This window comes from Lissotriton vulgaris, chromosome 8 (genome assembly GCF_964263255.1).
Source record: "Lissotriton vulgaris chromosome 8, aLisVul1.2, whole genome shotgun sequence".
Taxonomy (NCBI): Eukaryota; Metazoa; Chordata; class Amphibia; order Caudata; family Salamandridae; genus Lissotriton; species Lissotriton vulgaris.
In genome coordinates, this window is record NC_141696.1 from 1409803817 (window position 1) to 1409825942 (window position 22126).

The window sequence follows — 22126 nt, forward strand, 5'->3', positions numbered from 1 at the left end:
CCTCGAAGGGGAGGGAGTAGCCCCTTCAGACGATTTGCAGCAGCCACCTGTCCGACTTGACAGTGAGGCAGTAGGAGAGGTGATGGCGAACCCTGCCTCCCACCGGCATCACATGGGCCTGCAAACTCGGAAGGTTTTGAGGCGGGAGCGGCGGAGGGAGGAGTGGACTGGCCTCGCTGTAGTCCCTGACCGCTGCCACGGCGGTTTCCACAGCCCCCACCGCGCTGTTGAACATTCTGCGGCGCGTGGCTGGCAGCACGTGTGGGGGTGCCCCTTCCTTGGCCACGAAAGGAGCGGAAGGCACCCGATTGCTGGCGTGTGGCCGAGAGGCCCAAGGACTTGGCCGTAGCCCTGAAGTACTTAAAACGCTCAAACGCATGGTCTGCCTTGACGCCAAAGAGGCGATGGCCATCGAACGGCATCGTCGTTGCCATCACCCTGCCCAGTGAGTCCGTGGTATCCAGCCCACATCGGATGGAATATCGCGCTTCATCTCGGCCCTCCACAAGGGCTTGGGCGAGTTTAGCCCAGACCTGCTCTGGACATTTTGGCAGCATGTCCGCGTCCCACAGGATGTGGGTGTAGCGGCCCAAGAGACAGGCGGTATTGACAGACTGCAGCCCTAAGCTTAGGGACGAGAACACCTTCTTCCCGAACTGCTCATTTCTCTTGGATTCACGATCGGGCGGAGCCGACGGGAATGCGGTCTGGAAAGTGGAGGCCTGGATGACCAGGCTCTCGGGGTGGGGTGGGTGGACAAAAAGCAAGGGGCGCCCGAGGCCGGGCGGTGGCGTCTGGCCACGTTCCTATCCACAAGCGGACCTGTGGCGGGCTTGGACCAAGTGCCCAAAAGAACGTCACATAAGGCCTCATTGAACGGCAGCAGAGGCTCGTTGGAGCTTGTCTGCGGTTTGAAGAGCTCAGTAAGGAGGTTAGTCCTCACGGCCACGACGGGGAGCTCAAGGTTTAAGGTCTTGGCCGCCTCGTCAACACTACACTATATGTAGACCCCTCCTCCGAAGCCACGGTCATAGGGGAGACAAATCCAGTGTCTGGCGAAGTGTCAATACCACTGGCCTCCCCAAGCTCATATGTCCAGTCCTGTTGAGACTGGCACTCCAGTGCCAGAGGGTCCTCAGACCCCTCCCAATCTTCCTCCTCACCCGTTACCTGTAAAACAGGATTAACAGACGGGGCCTCCTCATTGAAATAAAAATCTCTAAAGGCCGTCGGAAGCAGCGCCGTTCCGGCGCCAGAGTCGGACCATAAGGAACATTGGGGATGGTGTCTATAGTGGGCGCCGGGAGCGACATCAGTGGGGCGGGCGCCGGTGAGGTCGTGAGGTCGACCGGCGACGATCCGGATCCGGTGAGGTCCTGCGGCGCCGGGACCGAAGTCGCCGGCAGCGTCGGGGCCGAAGCGCCCGACCCGCTAGGGCCTCCAGCCGGGACCGTTGGGCCCGGAGGCGCCACGGAACCCGGCTGAGGAGGGAGGGACCTCATGGCCATGAGGTACCGCTCGATCTCCTCTGGCGTCGCGCCGTGCCCAGGGACCCGAAGGTGTGGGGCAGGCGGCGACGCTTTCGACTCCCTCGGAGCCGCGTGGGCGGTGTCGCCTGAACCCCCGGCCGCATCGTGTGAGCATCAGGGTGGGTCGGAGGAACGATGACGTCGCTCTGACCTCTCATGCCTCTTACCTGAGGACTTGGAGCCTGACGACTGACTCCTGGAGCTGCGATGACTCCGACCCCGCGACCGGTCCCTCTACCTCCCGTGGGACCAGGACCTGGAACGGCGCGGGCCGACTGCCGGAGCTCGAGTCGCTTGCGGGACCGCTCCCGCCTAGCTTTAGACGTCAGGGCCCGGCAGTCGGAGCAGGTGCGGTCGTCGTGGTCGAGGCCTAAACACTTTAGGGACCGGCGATGGTGGTCCGTAACCGACACCAGTCGGTCGCACTTCGAACAGGGTTTGAACCCGGGCATCCCTACCGGCACCGATAGAGTCGAAGACTCGAAGAAAAGGATGATCGAAAAGATCAAAAAGTTCAGTCAAAAAATGACTAGGGGTAGAGCTTCTCCGGATCTGCGCTAGCTGGCGCGGAAAAAAGAAGAACTGACGTCAGCGCGCATGGGCGGCGTCTAAGTACTCTGACGACGTAATTCCGGCGCTAACGACGCCGACGACGGAAGCGAACAACGCCTACCGACGCGCAGGGGTATTGCTACGCAAAAAATTTCCGGATCCAATCTGACGCCTGGGGATATTCTAAGGTAAGGAATGTATCACTAACCTGTCTCTTTCAGATTGCATGTTCACCTTCTGTCGGACTACACCATGACTCCTTTTTATTGCACACTGAGGCATTCCTTCACTATACTCGTCCCTAATTGGTGCCCAGACTAGAGGGCACAATCAGTGAAGTTAACCTGCCAAAGTGGAATATCCGAGGCCTAAATAACACCCAGAAGAGCAAACAAGTGCTCTCCTATCTAACCAGACATGACAAGGTCGAATTCTTCCAGGAGATGCACCTTTCCCCCTGGGAAAATTGCTCCTATGCCAATATATGGGGTGGGTGGAATAGCCGTTATTTCTCTTATTATAGCTCTTGCTCCGCAGTGTGTGCACCATGATCCATAAAAGTATCCGGTTTAATCATTGTTATAGCTTTATCGATAGAGACAATAGTTATGCGATTATGTCTGGTATATTGGCAGGCAAGACCGTGCTCCTGGTTAATATTTACGCTCCCACCCAGGACTCCCCCGATATCTATCATGAGGTCTCAGCACTTATGGGATGGATAGATGTCGAACTAGTGTTTCTGGGTGGTGATCTGAACATGGCTTAAAACCAAGTGCTTGATTCAACTGGAACCAACCCAAGTGTCAATCCCCGCACTCTGCAAGTCTTCCAAGATATTGTAGACATATAATCTGGTTGATGGTGGCAGTTTTGTAATACTAACATTCCTGGTTACACATTTTTCTCTGCACCACATGGGTTATGTACACCAGAAGAAAGGGTCTGGGTCTCGCCAGCAATAATGATTGGTGGTAGCTGTTGCCTCGGACTACATCAGGCATCGCCACTGAAGGCCTCTGAGTATAATGATAATGTTAGTCGCTCAATGGTTGCCAGATGTCCTTAGGCCAGGACGCGGGATGTTGAAGAGTAGCATATAATTAGCTGGTAGTATCGCAATAGATCAATGTCAAACCCCGCACTCTGCAATTCTTCCAAGATATTGTGGACATATAATCTGGTTGATGGTGGCAGTATTGTAATGCTAACATTCCTGGTTACACATTCTTCTCTGCACTATGGGTTCTGGACTCATTTTCATTAATGGCTTGCGTCCCAAGACGCCGACCTGTGGATGCCTGACATCATACATTTACCTTGTACATTTTCAGATCATGCACTGCTTATGTCAATATTGCGTACCTCAAATGCTCTTGGTGAGACCGTGGAGATTTCCAGACAAATCCCTGCACTTTAGGGTGTTCTGGTCAGAGTTACAGGACTCATTCACAGAATACTTCACACTTAACTCTGGGTCTGTCACCATGCATGCCAATCTTCGGGAGGCCTTTAAGGACTAGATCAGTGGCATTTGTATTGTTAATAATGCGGATATACTCAGGGACAACCGTAACCAACTAGGCCGCATTGAACATGAACTGTCGTATATCGACCATGACTCTGTAAGACCTTGCAGAAGGCAAAGTAGCTTATCTTGGGAAATATACACATGCACATTGGTACAGTGAGGGCGAGAGACTGAGCCACATCTTGGCAGAGGTATTACGCCCCAAACTGCGCAGTAACTATGTCACTGAGCTCCTTACTGCTGACGGAATGATGTGGTCAAAAATAGCGGCATAATAAAGAAGTTCCTGCGGAACAATCAAGGGCTCTATGCCACAAGAGCGGGGAAGGACATTACTACGATCTCAGACTACCTTGCAGAGATTGCTATGGTATGATTGTCCAACAGACAGCAACAATTTCTGATAGTGGCTATCACATGTGAAGAAATCATTCAGTCGATTGATGCACTCGTTGATGGTCTCACAGGAAGTCTACAAGGTTTATAAACATGCCCTTGCTCCACATCTCCTGGAGGTCTTTGCAGAATCAGTGTAGACGGAGGCCTTCTCTCCTACACTGAGATAGGTGGTTATAATACTCCTGCTCAATCCTGGTAAAGCACCACATCTATACACTTCATACAGGCCTCGATTTCTCTCCTTAATCATGACAAAATAATGTTGGCCAAGGTGACTGCCACGCGGATGTCGTTCATAATTGAACAAATCATTTCGTCAATACAAACCAGTTTCGTTCTGCACTGGTCCAATACTCTTAACCTACGCAGCATCTTTGCTATATTGAACCGCATTTCACCTGATCTCCCAGCAGCGGGCACACTACTTGACGCAGAGAAGGCTTTTGACTCTTTAGAATGGCCATTCGTAAAAGTGATGCTGACCAAACTGGGAGTTCTGTGAGATTTTTGCTCTCTATACCACCTCTATACCACCCCAGTAGCTAGACTGCGTGTAAATGGTTACATCACAGATCCATTCTTGGTGACTAGAGGAACACACCATGACTGCTCCTGGTCGCCCTTGCTTTTCATGATTGCATTAGACCCACTGGTCTGACAATTGCAAAAGACACCTGCACCGAGATCTGCAGTTTTGACATGGAACACTACTGGTTTCCATGTAGGCGGACGATATTTGCCTCTAACCGATAGCACGGTACATTGTACGTTGGAATACCCACTCACTTGATGCAACGATTCAACAAGGTACCTGGGTATCATACTCCATAGACCAAAAGAAATGGTGATCCAGCTCAACTATGGTCCAGCATTGGAGGAACTATCCATGCAAACAGAGTGATGGACTAAACGGTCACTGTCCATGGCTGGGCACATTCCCATTATAAAAATCGTGGTCCTCTCCAGCTTTTTGTATCTTTTTGAATATACCAATTCCCCAGACCAACATTTTTTTTAACACTATGTGGAGCCTGCACATTTGCCAGACAAGAGCTGGCCATCAACCCAGAATCCGCGGGGAGGTTTTGACACTTTATGACAGAGGGAGTTTTTGGGTAATAGATCTGCAGTTATATATCCTGACAGCATAATGTCATTCCTCAAGCTACTGGCATCCTGTGGATGCTCATTTACTCTAACTAAAACCTGCCAGGGGCTAGGCTATGCAAACACCACTTATCTATCCTGCTGCTGGGCATCCCATGGGATCCCTTTAATATACAAAACCTGTCTACTACTAGCTGGGCATGGGCAAAGCTCCGCAGATGACTAGGTGGCGGTTTATTGTATTCTCTGGCTGTACCGCGGGCTAATAACCCCTGGCTGCCACTTACACAGGAAAGACTAGTGCAACACACTCTACAGAAGCTCACCATCCACATGATGGGGGACCTCTTTCCGGACTGGCATGTTATCACACATGATGCACTTACTCACACTGGGGGACACCTCACATATGGACCTATTTATTCTCTGGTGCATAATGCAATTTATTACTGATTACCCTTCGTCCTGGTTGAACCGGAGGACTGCCTCCCCCCCCCCCCTCTGTTTGACACTGGTGATCACGGCCACCGAAGGGACAAGATTGGCTTCCCAGCTATATCAGTCTTGCTTGGTCCTCAAATCCGGGTGTAGTGAGAAGACCGGAGCTGCATGGGAATAAGACACAGTGCACCCTCTTTCAGACAAGACAAGGAGCTATTTGTATGCAAACGAAATTAATTCACCCAAACCATCAGCATAAACTGTTACATTACAAGTTCTTACACCGAGCATACAACACATCACAAACTTTAGCTAAAATTGATCACACGCTCACATAAGTACCCAAAATGCAGTTCTGACCATGCAGACTTTCTACACCTCAGGTGGAACTGCAGTATTATTCAAGCCTATTGGCTCCAAATTCTTGCTCGGATTTCCGCAATGACGGAGGTCACTGTCGAACCAAATCCCCACATGCTCCTACTCAGATACGTCAAACCACTTCCGCTTTGCTCCCAACACTTCACTGCCATTGCGCTTTTCTTTAGCCAAGAGTCAGCTAGTTCTCTGCTGCGGTAGTAGCCAATCCCCCGTTACAGATGACTGCCTGAAAGACATGATCTATTGCAATACTAACAGCTAAGTATATGCTACTCTTCAACATCCCGCGTAGAGGCCTAAGGACATCTGGCAACCACTGAGCGACTAATATTATCATTAGACTCAGAGGCCCCGAGTGGCGATGCCTGATGTAGTCCGAGATTAGATTAGAATATTTATTGAGCGTATGGCTGCCTCGGCAAAAAGGTGTCCCAGCGCTAAGCGCAGATCAGAGTGGAGACCATAGGAGGGAACTAAGTCTGAGAAAAGAGCCAAGTTTTACTGTGCCATCTCAAGGTGTTATGGTCGGGATCAGCACGTATGAAAAAAAGGGAGGGAGCTCCATAATGTAGGTGCCCGGCGTCTGAAAGACCGGCCGCCAGATCTGGCCTTACGTATACGTGGTGTGTGTGCAAGACACTGGTAGAAAGAACGCAGTGTTCGGCCTGGCAAATACAGGATGCACAGTCCATTAAGAATATCTGGGGCTATACCCATCAGTAGCTTGTGCATGATGCTGAGTGTCTTAAAGCTGATCCGCTGCTCAATCAGCAGCCAATGAAGATAATGGAGGAGGTTGGAGGCATGGCTGAATGTCGGTAAAGCATAGACGCCGCGTTCTGGACTCTTTGAAATCTCTTCATCACAGATTTGTTAGACCCGAGGAAGAGAGCATTTCAATAATCCAGACGGGCCAGAATAGAAACCTGGACAATCAGCTGACGTGTTTGAGCATCAAAGAGCCCCAGAATCGGTCTCAGACCACGGAGTATCCCAAAACATTTTCTGGCCACTGTTTTTGCTTGGGTTTCAAAGTTCAGATCTTTGTCTAATAGGATGCCCACATTTTTTACTGTGGTTTTAGAGTCCGGGGGGTTACCAAGTGCCGGAGGCCACCAATCATTAGTCCATAGATGGGAATCTTTACCCACCAGGAGGATTTCTGACTTGGAAGAGTTTAATTGTAAACAATTGTTAGTCATCCATTCCGCTATGGCGGAGATATCCTGTTTGAATTTTTGTTTGTCTTGGGTGGGGTTGTTAGACAGGGTGAAGGGTGAACGCCAGTTGGGTGTCATCGGCGTATGACACAAGGGACAATATTCTTGCTTTGGCCAATCTGGTTAGAGGGCTCACGTAAATATTGAAAAGCGTGGGGCTCAGTGCAGAGCCCTGAGGGACCCCACAACGCAGAGTGTAAACCTGGGAGGCAAAAGGGGGGGGCAGTTACTTGGAACGTTCGATCCGATAGGAAAGAGGCAAACCAGGCAAGTGCCATGTTTCCTATTCCAATTTCCTCCAAACGTTGGAGTAGTATTTCATGTGACACTGTGGCTTACATCGAGCAGCACCAGGAAAGATGTGCTGCCGGCATCCAGCGGGGATTTGAGGTGTTCAGCCACCGTTAACAGGGCCGACTCGGTGCTGTACCGAGGACGAAAGCCATTCTATGAGTTGTCAAGAATGTTGTTGGTGTCTAAAAATTGCATAAGTGCAGTGTTCACATAGGCTTCCAAGATTTTAGACATTAACGGAAGCAATTAAATTGGATGGTAGTTTTCTGCTTTGGAGCCATCAAGTGTGGGTTTTTTAAGCAGGGGTACTATTTTAGCATGCTTCCATGTTTTGGGCACTGTTGCAGTGGTGAGAGAGTAATTGAGTAATTCTAAACATGCAGGCATAAGATCTGATTAGATTTTTCTAAAAACTACAGGTTTAAGGGGGTCGGCCGGAGAGCCAGATTTGATTTTATTAACTAGTTTCTCTAACTCATTGAGGTTCATAGGGAGGAAGGATGATAGATAAGGAGATTCAGAAACGGGATTCACGTTCATACTGCAAGCATTAGGAGCAATGTTATACCCCAGTTTTAAGTATATATCTTCAACTTTCTTCACGAAGAAAGTAGCCAGGTCCTCACAGTGTGAATTAGAGGCGATAGTGTTACCAGATTCTGCTGGTGGAGAGGTCAGGTCCTTCAGTAGCGAGAATATGGTTTTGCTCTGATTCGTGCTGGTCGAGATCAAACTGGAGAAATGAGCTGCTCTAGTTTTACTAACTAGCTTATAGTATAAGTTAATAGCAGTTCTATATAGTGATTTAGGTTGTGTATCATATGTTTTCCACCAGGATCTTTCCAGAGTTTTACATTTTTTTTTGCCAGCGTAAGTTCTTCATTGAACCACGCGTTGGCTCGGGTACTTTGGTAGGAATACATGTGTCTAGTGCTTGGATAATCCATTTTTGGAAGAGGGCATCAGCCTCGTCCACATTGTTGGATTGCAGCAGAGGTTTTACTCTTAGAGCTGAACTTAGATCTGCTTCCTTAAGTTTGTGCCATGGATGTTTAAGTGAAGGCAGCTGGTTGGGCCGAGATTTGATGCCACTTATTTTTAACCGCATTGGGACAAGGAAGGGGTCAGTCCCGATCATTGGGAGAGGAGTTAGCATTTCCAACATCTCCAGATTTGAAAATATCGGATCTAGGAGTTGACCTGCTCTGTGTGTTGCACCGGGGGTCAGCTGAACCAGCTGACAGGCTGCCAGATCCCCAATGAAACTGAGAATCTCCGGTGTATCCTGCAATTCTAAGTGGAGATTAAGATCACCTATGATGTTGAAGTTGGCAGTGTGTAAAGCAAGGGCTGTCACCATGTTAAACAAGGCTTTTCAGAAGCGCTTCGCAGGCCCGGGCGGGCGGTAGATCAGGAGGCCAGAGTGCACTCTCGCAGTCAGGTCGATCTACAGGAGATAAGCTACACAAGTGGGCTACTTTATATATGATCGCAATACCACCTCCTCTCCCACCTGTTCTGTCCATGTTTTGCATGGCATATCCAGTTGGCAGAGCGAGAGCTGGTATGGCTACAGAGGATGCACATAGCCACGTTTCCGTTAGGAAGAGAATCTCAGGGGAGTAGTCCTGGAGGAGGTCAAATACCTCCGGATGATGTTTAGATAGGGAGCAGCAGTTTATGCTCAAAAGGGTATATGACAGCGTAGTATCACTATCGGGGTGTTTCACTTGGGGCGGACTGAAAGCGCAAAGCTCACAGATAGCGGGGTGCTCTTTTGGGGCCCAATCATGGGTCTTACAGGTAAATGTCCTGTTGAGTGTTCTTAATTCCTCCCCCGAGTAGCAGAGTCTTAGGGCATTGGGAGGGGTAGGGTCCCTGGCTCCTGGCGACTGCCAGGCGCAGACGGGCTTGTCTTTGGCATGCCCGCTGCAGGCGTCCGCTGCGCGTCCTGAAGCCGGTGTGCATTAAAGGGCTTGTAAGACAACGAGCTCCGCCGGGGCTGTCCGCTGATTGGCTAGCAGTCAGCCAATCAGTGAGTGTAACAACATGATTTAGCCAATGGCAGCAGCCACACGAACCAACAGCGTGTGAGCCGAGGAGCAGGTTAAAAATCAGAGTGAGTGCGCAATTTAGAGAGTAGTGGGTGCAATTTAAAATAGTTAAATGGTTTCTCAGCAATTGTTCCCCCTGCAAATTCCCAGCAACATTCACCACAAAGAAGCAGGGCGATCTGGCATCCTCGTGCTTTCAAGCCTTGGGAGGCAACGAGCTCCGCCGGGGCTGTCCGCTGATTGAATAGCAGTCAGCCAATCAGCGACTGCAACAACAGGAATAAGCCAATGGCAGCAGCCACATGAACCAACAGCGTGTGAGCCGAGGAGCAGGTTAAAAATCAGAGTGAGCAATTTAGAGAGTAGTGGGTGCAATTTAAAAGAGTTAAATGGTTTCCTAGCAATTGTCCCCCCAGCAAATTCCCAGCAACATTCACCACAAAGAAGAAGAGGCAACAGCTACCACCGAACGTCCTATTTCTAGATTTTATAAACTTTTTACATTCTGTGTAGTCCTGAATGACACATGCTAATCCATTGTCTCACTGCTATATTTTGTTTGTTGTTCTACAAAATGAAAAATACGTTTAGAAAAGTATTATTTACAAGATTAGTGCTAAGCTGAAATGCAGTGACCAAATAATGTTTATTTTGCAATTATAAAGGCTACTGCTTAGAAAAATGATTAAACAAAATATTTGTTTAATCAATTAATTATATTTCTTTTAAAACTTTTAAATTAATTTGTTCTCAAACTGAAGAATGTGCTGATGGAACATCTATGTAGTCCAGCAAAAAAAATAGAAGTACAATTTAAAATTAAAAATGACAAGAAAACCTCACATTGCTTTTGATCACCTGTGTTTCAAATAGCCTACTTTCTTTGTGCAATCTGAAAAAGTAACTCAATGAGTGTATAATGCACCCTGTAGAAAGGGTACCAGGTAAAAAAGGAGAAGTCCGTCAGTCTGTAAGGCAAAAACTGCAGTGTAAGAAAAGTGACATAGAAAAGTTTCTTAATCCAGTGAGGGTGCCAGCGATTGTGCGAAGGCTTGAATACAATTACGGTCTAAACAAAATACAAAAACCTGAAGGAATTCAAAACATTGGTATTTATCAGACGTCCCACGCCTAAAAGCTATAACATGTTCTAAACAAGCACATGCACGAAAATCTGTAGTAAAGTTTTAGTTACTTTAAGAGAATCTGAAATTATTTGACCAACCTTATCATAAGGAACACTGCTTCCAAAACCAAATATTAACAGATGCCCATGAGAATCTGTACAGGCAAAATGCTGACCATCAAGTGAAAATTTACAGTCAAACACTGCTCCATGTCCTTGTCCTTCAATCTAGATTAAAATTGGAATAAATAATAGAGGTATGTTTTTACATGCAAATCAACAAGTTGCATTAGAAGAGAACTTACAGAATCAGTATTACATAAATATATAAGCATCAATATAAAAGTTACTCACCTTTGAAAACTACCTTTCTGGTGGATATGTTATATACCTGCAGATTCCTTGACTGTTGAACATGCTCAGGAGCCAGACTGGATCCAGAGACATTTCCTGTAGCTTTCCCACACTGGTAGGGGGTGCATGACTGAATCTAGGTGCCAGAAGCGACACCCCTGTGATGTCCGAAAAGTTATAAAGCACCAGCTACTGCAAATAAACATCAGTTCCCCGTCCCTCTTTTCTGAGCACTCGGAGGCACAAACTAGGAACCACATCAACAGGACAACACAGTGCAGTGCTCTAATGGGAACCTTTTATTCTGGTCTAAGACCATCCTTCAGAACACAGAGGTGGGATTGATTGGTGAGCAATGCGTAGGTGGCTATAATATCCACCAGAAAGGTTGTTACCGTAGGTAAGTAACTTTCTTAGGATACTTCAACCTCCACAACTATGGACAGATTCCAGAGTAGTAACTCCCTAAATAGAGAGTCTGAAGCAAATTGTCAAAAAAGGAGATTTTAGGGCATGGATATGGTGAAAGGACCATCTGATGTTTGAAGGAATGCTCACATCGCCGCCTAACAGATCTCAGCCACAGAAACACCTCTAGCAACAGCTGGTGAGTAGATATGATCCTGATGGAACATACACAGATTATGTCTTGTAGTTCCTTTCCTAGGAAGGGCAGAGCACAACTTGATGCATTAAATTATCCATTAGGACAAAGCTTTGCCCTACCTGCATACGAGACAAAGAGCTCGTCGTCAGACCCGATCTCCCTACTGCTGTTTATATAAAAAATGACCACATTTCTGGCGTCCACCGATAAAAAGTAATAAATCTAATAGATTGTACGATATGGAAAGGTGTTACCACTTTCTGTAGCAAAGCCGCTTTTGCACATAGGGCTAACTTCCCTGGGAAGAACTGTGTATGGTGAATGTGCTCGTAACTTACTGACTCGAAGTAATAAGAATTATTATGATTTTTTTTTTTTTTAAATGCAGCATAGCGTCCCCTATCGTCAAGAATTACGTCGTCCAACTCCAGGAGGAGGGAACTCCTAACTAGGATACCCACCCCTCTAGATCCAGTGGTAAATCCAGAGTGTGCAATCAGACGATATCCTCGCCGATTCATAGCATGGCATGTGTTTCCGATCAGATGTGTCTCTTGCAATAACACTACGTCAGGGGAGAGGCGTCTCAATAGCGGCAACACTACTTCACGTTTTATCCTATCCCCAATCCGTTAACATTCCAACACAATAACTTCAGCCCTCTACCCCCCCATCCCGGAAGTAAGTGCAGAATCCACCCCACAGCGAACACAGCACCCAGATCAAATGCAAGATAATGGGTTTGCCTTGAAACAAAATGAAACACACCCAAACACCCCCTCCACCCCCCAACAAATACCCGAAACACACCCCTCCACCCTGCACCCCTGCGTTAGACTCAAAAGCCACCCCAACTTGCAGTGTACCTGTCGTACTAACATTAAGCTAGTCTACAAAAAGAAACCCGGAGGAGGGAGAGTCCCATCCCCCTCGCCACCTCTGGGTATAACACCATAAGTATCGCAAATACCAAAGTCATCAAACCACAGCTGCCAGTTCTGTAGACTGTCCGGAAACCAGCGACTACTTCTCATTCTTGTTCCAACGGGCCACCTTCAGCACCTCCAGAATGTTCCGAGCGATCACGGTGTGTAGACAACGTATCCAACCAGCCACTCACTCTCTCGGGGCGGTCAAAGACGAACGTCCGATCATTGTGTTCAACACGTAGCCGAGTTGGAAAGAGCATCGCGTATTTCATACCCATGTCTCTCAGTCGCCGTTTCACTCCCTGGAACCCCATCCTTTGTTTCTGAACGAACTGGGTGAAATCAGGGTAGAAGCTCACCGTTGTGTTTTCAAACTTCGTGGGGCCACCCACTCGAGATGCCTGCAGGATAGCGTCTCTATCTCTGAAGTTGAAAATTCTGGCGATTATAGGCCGTGGAGGGGCACCCGGCTTCGGCTTCAAACCCGGCACTCTGTGTGCACGTTCCACAGCGAAAAAGTTGCTCAGGCCTTTGGGGACAAGATGGTTTATGATGAGGTCTTCCACAAGGAGATCCGCGGTTAACTCATCTGATTTTTCAGGGTCTCCAATGATACGTACGTTATTGCGTCTTGCCCGACTTTCAAAATCCTCCAGCCGGCGAGCAAAGAGATCATTGGAGGATCGTAGGTTGCGAACCTCCATCTGTAAATCGGACACATCGGTCGTAAGGCTGGAGGTCTTCAAATCTAGGGACTTGACCTTTTCGTTAGTCTTTGATAAGTCTGCCCTGATAAAGTTAACATCGATTGCCACAGTGTCAAGCTTTAGAGCAAGTGCCTCATATTGTTGGCCAATGGAGGTCTTCATGCTAGCAATGGCGCCCATGACATCACGCAGGGTCAAATCATCCACTGCAGCTGAGCCGTCACCCGCATCTTCCAGAGACCTACTCGCACCACCGGGGGACCCTTCTGGATGGGTATAGCGATCCATAATGTTCGATTGAGTAGTACCTCCTCGGTGAATGGTCTTTGTCTTCCGTTTCTCGCTATCGGGTTTGCCCGCCATATTAGATGTTACGTCCCGGAGGGGCCTTTGAGACCTGGTAAAAATGACTCCTCACGATTCACCCACGGGGATCTCCAAGTGTGAGTCTCAGCAGGATATCGCACGACCAGGAATACTTGGCAGCTGGCACACGGTGAAGTTGAGGGGTCCGGCTCCCGGTCTGCCAGCGCGGTGTTGAGATAGGAAGAGGCAGAAGAACCAAAAACGAAACCGAAAGTTAACTCCAAGGTCTTGAGCAGGACCCCGCAGGCCGTTGTTGTTCAACTACCACCTGGGCACCACAGTGACTCGAGCCCCGGGTAGTTCCATGGAGCAGGCCACAAAAGTTCAAAGTATCGTAGTTCCGGTTCCCGGGGTCCAAATCGATTTCTGAAAGCAGCAATTATATCAGATGGGTTAAGTTTTCAATAACCCGTCGTCATACTCAGGATAAAATTCAGGATAGATGTGGGAGGCAGCGAGGGTCTCGGGAGCCCTGTGCTCACGCGACTATCTTGGTTGCGCGCAAAGCTCCTCCTCAGTAATACGAATTTTTAAAAAAAATTGCAATCTTACCTGACAGCAATGCAAGGGCTCAAACAGAGCACACAAAGTCGATGCTAGGATCAAATGTAACTGTCTCTTAACAGAGTGGAATGAACCAAATTTGTGAGACCCTTCAAAAATTGCATCAAAGTTGTTGGACTTGAACCAGGACAGTTGGTCCAGACTATATAGGAATACTGACAAGGCCGCAACATACCTCTTGATAGTCCCCTCGGACCAACCCAGAAGGCTAGTAAGAGAGGAAACTAGGAGATTTCAGAAGAGAGCCTTCAGGGGGTCCACATAGTGTTCTGCATGCGAAGTGACAAACCTATGCCATTTTGCAGAGCAGAACGTCTTATAGAAGTCTGTCAATCTGAGAGGATTACAACGACCACCTCGGCAGTAGTTGGAAGGATATTAAGTGCCTCCACTAAACCTCAAGGCATGAAGTTGAAGGCTTTGAGGTTGGGATGTAGTACCTGCCCATCTGACTAGAAGAAAAGTTCCAACCCGAGAGGAAAACCGAGGGAAGGACACAAGGAGAGGAGCAGAGTTCAGTGTGCCACACCCTTAATTCAGGGCAAATAACACAACTTGAAGCCAGTCTTGGCAAACATTCCTCAAAGTCTGAGGAATCAAAGGTATGGGGGTAAATGAGTAATGAAGTAGAAAGCACCACTTCTATCAAAACCTAAAGCTCACAGAAATGCGGGCATTGGGAATTTCGGTCAGTAGAGAACAGACTGTTCTGTACCTTCTCTGGGTGAAGACGCTACTTGTGATCGGCAAGATGATGTCAACTGAGGCAGTACAGCTCTGGGGTTTCTAGCCTCAGCTAGACGGTTGGTGACTAGCCAAATGCTATGTGGATACGCCTACATCCAGAGTCTGAACGATTATTGACCGAGAAGTTGTAAGTGCTTCCCTCCGTTCTTGTTGACCACATCACAGATGTATTGTCTAGCAAGATACAGACAGACAGACTACCAAGAAAAGAGAGGCACCAGCTGAATTACCTTAAAGTCAGCCAGTTAATGTGAAATACCTGCCGGAAACCAGAGGCCTCTGATATCCAGGTTCTCCAAAGGAGGACCCTTACCAGTGGTGGACACATCTATCACCACTGTGGTTACAGCCAGTGGGGGATGGAAGGACATCCCTTGAAACAAATGCCACTCCCGCGATCACCAGGACAGGTGCTCTTCGGTGTCCCAAGAGACACCATGCAGAACCTGCAGAAGCACCACTGATGAGATCTAATGTGCCAGCATGCGTGGGTAACCTGAAGGATGCAGGAAAACAGACCTAGCAGGTTTAGAATCAATAGAACTGGAATCTGAGCTCCTGCCGGACACACAGAAATGAACCCAGTACTGCCCTTATAAACAGGAGGTGCTGAGAGGGCTTTAGGTTAGACTTGGGCATGATGGAAAATCCCAAGTAAAACACCAGGGTTGCTTTTGCCAGTAAGTGCTTAACACCATCTGCGGGCGACTTGTCTTTCAGCTGCCAGTCGTCCACATACTGGAATATAGCGACTCCAACATTCTGAGATAAACTACAAACACTGCCATAATCTTGGGGAAGGCGTGAGATGACAATTTTAGTATGGATGGGAGAACCTTAAACTGGTTGTGAGTGGAACCGATCATGAAATGCATGTACCTCCTGTGTGACTGTAGGTTCACTACATCCTGCAAGATGAGGGACACCATTCAGTCTCCCACTTTCAGGGCCAAAAAAATCTAGGCAAAGCACAGCATCTTGAAATTGTATTTTTCCAGGTAAAATGTCTAGAGCCTGAGATTTAGCATCACACAAACAGTGCTGTTCTTCTTGAAAAGCAGGAAGTACTGGGCACAGCACCCCTATATTCCTTCCTGCTCTGGCACAAACCTCACTGCAACTTTTCAAAGCAAGTCTGCCACCTTTGGCTGCAGGATCCAAGTCTGTTCTTTCCTTTAAATTTGCTCCTCCATGAGACTCTGAGCCTATTCCTAAAACTCTATAAAATGGCTTGGCTCTTAGAGCCAGGCTTTTCTCCTGAGAGCACCAAAGATAATAGTGCAGATGGTGTTGGTGTCTGGGAAGACAGCGGCGTCAGGTGTCAACTGTCGGGCGGTGTCAGGAAACATCGCAATGGAGCTAAATAAGTTCCAAACTATGACAAACAGAACAAAGTGAATACCTACTCACAGTACACTGTACTGAGCCCCAAAGCATCCCATGAGGCCAGGAGGCTCTCCAGAGGGGACCACAGCACATGTAAAAAGCTCCATCATATGCATAAAATATGCTCGTTCAGAACCTGGTGCCAGAAAAACAGGCTACGTCTGAGGAGGAGCAGGGTCAGAAAGTGGAGGAGGAGGGCTGGTTGATCGAGGCTCTTCAGCTGGAGTGATCCCAACCAATTCAGGCTTAGACGACAAGTCTGCAGACGAAGGAGAACATCTACCCCCACATGCATCATCCCGGGTGTTTGCGAATTCTAAATTGCGAAAAATAGCGATTCGCAATTTAGAATTCTCAAAACGGGATGCATGAATATTTTCGGTAAATTTATGCGATTCGGTAAAAATCGCAATTTTTACCGAATCGCATAAATTACCGAAATACAATTTGCGAATTCGCTATTCCCATTGGTTCCTATGGGCCAAAAGGCCCATAGGAAGCAATGGTAAGGCATTAGCAAATTGCGATTTTCACTTTGAAAATCGCAATTTGTTAATGCATTTCATGGGTGCAGGGGGGGGGGGGGGGTCCAAAGGACCCCCCCATGCACCCCTGAAATGTATTATTCGCATCATGTTTCACACACACATGTCCTAAGGACATGTGTGTCCGTAACATGAATGTTGTAAAAAATGCATTTTCAGCGTTTTAAACACTTTTTGCAAATTTACCGAGTGGTTCAACCACTCGGTAAATTTGACCCCCTAATTGCGATTTCGCAATTTTAAAAGTAATCATGCATTGCTTTTAAGAAATCGCAAATTTGCGATTTCTTAAAAGCAATCGCAATTTTAGAAATCGCAAAAATGTTGCGATTTCTAAAATTGCTTCATGCATCCCAAAAAGCACTTTTGGAATCCCAAACGGCCGATTTTAAGGAATCGCACCGTTTGCGACTCCAAAAATGCTTGATGCATGTGGGGGCTAGAAGCTTACGCCTTTTCTATTTGGAAGACTTGAAAAAAGGGAAGACTTGATCTTGAATAGGAACAATATCAAGCCTGACAGTTGTCACATGTGGACCATCCCCAGCGGTCCCTCCTCCAAAGAATTCAGCTGAACCTGCCATACGAGCTGTGATTGCCACAGTAAAGGTTCTCCCCACTTTCATATGGTAGGATACCATTGTTGCTGCATTCCATCTGAAAATTACCTGTAACAAGCAGTTGGTCAGAATTTCTGAAGTGTTTCGTCTTGCCAAGGTGAACTTTACGCATTTATGTGCATCCTAATAATATAGTGGTTTTTTTTAGCATCAAAGGGTTTTGAAGACAGCCTTGATTACCTCAAGTTTGTGAAGATTAAAGTCTATAGGGACTCTGAATATACATCGCAGGCTAGCAAGCAAAGTAAACTTTGCCAAGTTTAGAAAAGGTTCTCTGATCATTGAAGCCCAGATCTCACTGGGCTTTCTTGCTGGAGTAAAGGCTAACAACAGTGCTATTTTCCATCAAAGGTTTTTGAGTCAGTCCTGTGAATCAGTTCAAATGAAATTCTCATCAGTTGGGCCCATAATGTGTAGAGTTCCTATAATTCAGTTCAAATGAAATTCTCATCAGTTGGGCCCAATGTGTGGAGTTCCTATTTCATTGACGGATTTCTTGGTTTTTTTTAAAAATCTATTTTTATTCTTTTTGGAACAAAGAAAAGAAGAACAAACAATCGGCGTTTGCATTGGCATAAAAGTGCATGGCTTAATATGGCATTTCATTAAGGTTACAGAAATTGAGATGGAATTCCGCACATTTACAAATTAAACATTCATGGAGACATTGGGTCATCATTGCCACATACACAGCCTTTTCCCGGAACATGCACCAGTCCATATTGCGCTTCCACATTGTGACAGTAGGGGGGTGCCAATCCTCCCCATAATTGGACAATGTCCCTCTTGGCTATCGTGGCCCCAGGTGTGACCCATAGCTTCTCAGCTGCTATCAAGTCCGTAGGCTCCCACACATTAAGCAACTTTTGATCTCAAGGCTAACAGGTTTGTGCAGAACCTTACCCATACCATCATGGATCCCTTTCCAATAACTCTGAATGTACTCACATTCCTAAAGAATATGCATGAATGTGGCCACCATTCCACAATGTCGCCTACAGTTTATACTGTCACCAAGCCCCATGTGGGCCAACTGTGGCCCCGTAATATAAATCCTGTGAAGGATTTTCAAGGCAGAGACGTGCAGAGATCGCTACCTCTTTTGAAGAGGTCACCGCTTTTATCCAGTCTTCGTCATCAAGTAGTAGGCCATCTACCTCCCATGTCTCACGTAGTTCAATTAAGGGATCTGGTGCGTTGTTGACAAGTTTCTTATATGTCAAGGAGATGGCTTTCTGAGGCAGGAGCCCGTCCAGTAACCGATCTTCCAGTGGGGAGGAGTCAGGGAGAGTGAATCCCTCGCGAATGGCGGTGGTTAGAGCATGACGGATCTGGAGATATCGGAGAAACTCTGTATCCGTAAGTTCATAGTGTTGTTTCAGCTGGTCAAAGCTCAGGACTCGGCCATTCACCCACAGATCACCCACCCGAAAAATGCCAATAAGGTCCCAATTATCAAAGCTTTTGGAGGAATGAAGACCACTCAACTGAGCTGTGTCCCAAAGGGGAGTTGCAAGTGTCAATTTGTGCTCCCATCCTAAACTTTTGTTAACTGCGTGCCACATCTGGACCGAGTGAGATGTTGGCCCAGTCAGATGCAGGGTATTGGGATTAGAGTAGAGGGCTTGGTTGTACGATCTGCCAGGTAGTAGCCATCTATCCATGGCATAACCCGGATCTCCATGGGTCCGGTACGTACCCTGGTTGATGGCAGCGAGGTGTGCTGCCAAATAGTATTTTTTAATGTCGGGAAGGCTGATCCCACCATCATACCAGTTGAGGGTTAACTTGTGGAGTGCAATTCTGGGTCTCACGTCCCATAGTAGCTGCCTCTGTAGTCCTTCAATCTCTCTAAAATAGCGCGGCGAGGACCGGAACGGGGTAGTTCTGGAGGGCATAAAGGAAGCAGGAGAGGGACATCATCTTAAGAAGAGCAGCACGTCCGAGCAGCGAGTGGAAGTGGCTTCCAAACTGCGATATCCCGTCGCAGACGCTGCAGAGCCGGGAGCAGGTTTCTTTCATACCGGAGCTGGGCATCGGCAGTGACATAAATCCCCAGATAACGGAAACCATCGAATACTACTTGTATTGGACAGTCCCTAGGAAGAGACAGGGTTCTGCCGGACAGGACATAGAGGAGAGACTTCCCCCAGTTGATAGAGTAGCCCGAGAATCTACCGAAGGATGTAAAAATGTCCAAGACACACCTGAGCGATTTAGTGGGGGAGGCTAAATAAAGCAGAATGTCGTCTGCGTAATGGGAGATGCGGTCCTCCCAATCTGCCGACCAACACAAACCTCTGACGGACTAATCACACCAGATGGTCAGCGAAGCACTCCCCAATTCAAATTGTGAGAAATCTTGACATTCACAAGAATATGTAATCAACTGGATCCTTGTTACACATATGCAAATTATAGTCAATGACATGAGCCAATCCCAAATTTCATCAGGACAAGATGAGCAAATCACTATGTTTAGATGTGTGATTTTCTTTATTCTTTGTTCATATTAGACGTGAAATGCAGCCAACACGTGTTTCGTCCTTACACAATTAGTACTTGGACTTTCTCAAGGCAATAAGGCGGTCCAAAATATCGTCAAGCGTCCGTCACAGTAAGAACCTTGAAGCGCAGTGTGCTGGGAACCAAATCATGAGGAGGCATATCTAGAGCTGAGGTAATCGAGCCCCCAAGTGAATGCACAGTAGGGGATATGAGCTCCTCTATTGTGTGAAGCTTCTTTTAGTGCAATAGTCCACTCTGAATTTGATATGTAAATGCTCCAAGATGAACCTCTGCGCAACCAAATCGGTTGTCATACACAATCCGTAGTAATATGGACCCCAATGACCAACAAAAATATTTGGTAGCATGACCTGTGCATTCAAAGTTACTTCATCACGGTCAGAATACGATCCTCAATCTGTCGTATTCTCCAAAAGTACGGGACACAAACACCTGATAGCGCGGCCGCGTTATCCGGCGTTTATGTCCCGTACTTTTGGAGAATACGACAGATTGAGGATAGCACCAGCACACCAAGGTCCACGGTGGGGTACCCCCGACATGTCCCACAGTCAGTCCACCAGAGCACTTATGAGCCCCTCCATATAGTCAGGTTATTTTCAAATCCACATACCACAAGGGTCAATAATCACCAGGTTCAACGTGGGGAATGTTCCTTGGTGTCTTTGCAGCCCTCCAGCCAGTCCGCTGCTGCCTCCGGATGGTCAAAAAAACCAGGCCTTCCCATTGGCCTCTATTGTAAGCTTGGCGGGAAAGAGCATGGACTATGTCAGTCCTTTGTCTCTGAAAGATGTTTTAACAGCAAGAAATAATCGTCGTAGTCTCTGGACAGCTTGAGTAAAATCCGGATTTTTTTTTACAGTTGAATTCTTGTACTTGAGAGGTGGTGAGCTCCTGGCATGCTGCAATATCACGTCCCGTTTTCTGAAGTTCAGAAGTCTCGCCAAGATGGGTCGGGGAGGAGCCACCGGTTTTGGGCGACCTCCCGGCACACGATGGGCCCGTTCCACCACAAATAACTTCGAGAGGCCTCACGGCTGGAGATGGTGGCGCACAAGGTCTTCAACAAACAAGTCCGGCGCCTGCCCCTCCGACTTTTCCGGAAGACCCACAATGCGGATGTTGTTTCGTCAGGAGCGCGCTTCGTATTCATCCAGCTTGTACATCGCAAACTTTTTGAAGATGTGTAAATCCTGGACCTCGGTCTGCAGCTGTGATACGTCATCCACCAGACTCTGAGCAGTTATTTCCAACTGCTTGACCTTTTCATGGGTTTTCGCAAGATCAGCTCTGATCAAAGTCACTTCCACCGTTATGGCGTCAGTTTGCTGCTCCATAAAAGGTGCAGACCCCTGCTATGGCATCCATGACATCTTTAAGGGACAGTTCGGGGAGCACGTTCTCAGACCCTCCAGCGGATACCTGCCGGGCCGGGCGGTCGGGGCAGGGCTCTTTGGGCAAGTGTACCTGTCCAGCTTGTTCTGCTGTGTCACCTTTGTTCCCCTTCCACTTGCCAGGTCGTACTCCACCAAGGGCCCCAGCCGCTGCTATGTGCACTCAACCTCAGGGCCCTCCACAGAAGCAGTCACTGGGGATATAGCCACAAACAGGGGGAGGTTTAAGTTCCACACCAGTTGCCTCATAGTAGTGCCTTGTGGGTGCTTCAGGGAGTCACCAGCGACAGGACAAGAGGCCCCAGCAGCTCAGCAGGCTCAGACTCTCCTCTGGTGGTCGCTTCAGACCGCTTGCAATGCGCCCACTCAGTCTCTGGTTCTCACTGGCAGAATTGGGCCTCCTTTAGTCAAGCTCCACCAGGCAGGCTGCGATCAGCAGATCGTAGAGAGCAAGCAATCCACCATTGCCCCAATGCGGCCCCTCGCTGTGCAGACCGAGGCTGGCCGCCTCCAAAGTGCCGACAAACGGCAACCAGCGAGATCAAATCGCGGATCAGGCCGCGACCTTGAGTAGGCGCGTGCCTGGCGGCAATAGCGATCACAGTGGGTCGCGGACTCAACTTATTCCAAGGCCGCTACTTGTTGCCGGCTGTGCTCTGCTCCCTCACCACTGCAGGAGACAGGAGGCAGACCAGGGGGTCATGGCACCCAGGGCAATCAGATCCTGCAGCAGTACTCGGATTA

General features: G+C 47.9%; 1 protein-coding gene across 1 annotated transcript in view; it reads right to left on the reverse strand.

Annotated features, from left to right (window-relative positions):
- The window catches only part of BRWD1 (bromodomain and WD repeat domain containing 1), a 2503800-nt gene that overhangs the window by 1885582 nt on the left and 596092 nt on the right, over positions 1 to 22126 (reverse strand). The window contains exon 16 of the mRNA XM_086935423.1: positions 10734 to 10862. Coding sequence (XP_086791549.1) covers positions 10734 to 10862 — 129 coding nt within the window. The remainder of the gene's footprint in view (positions 1 to 10733; positions 10863 to 22126) is intronic.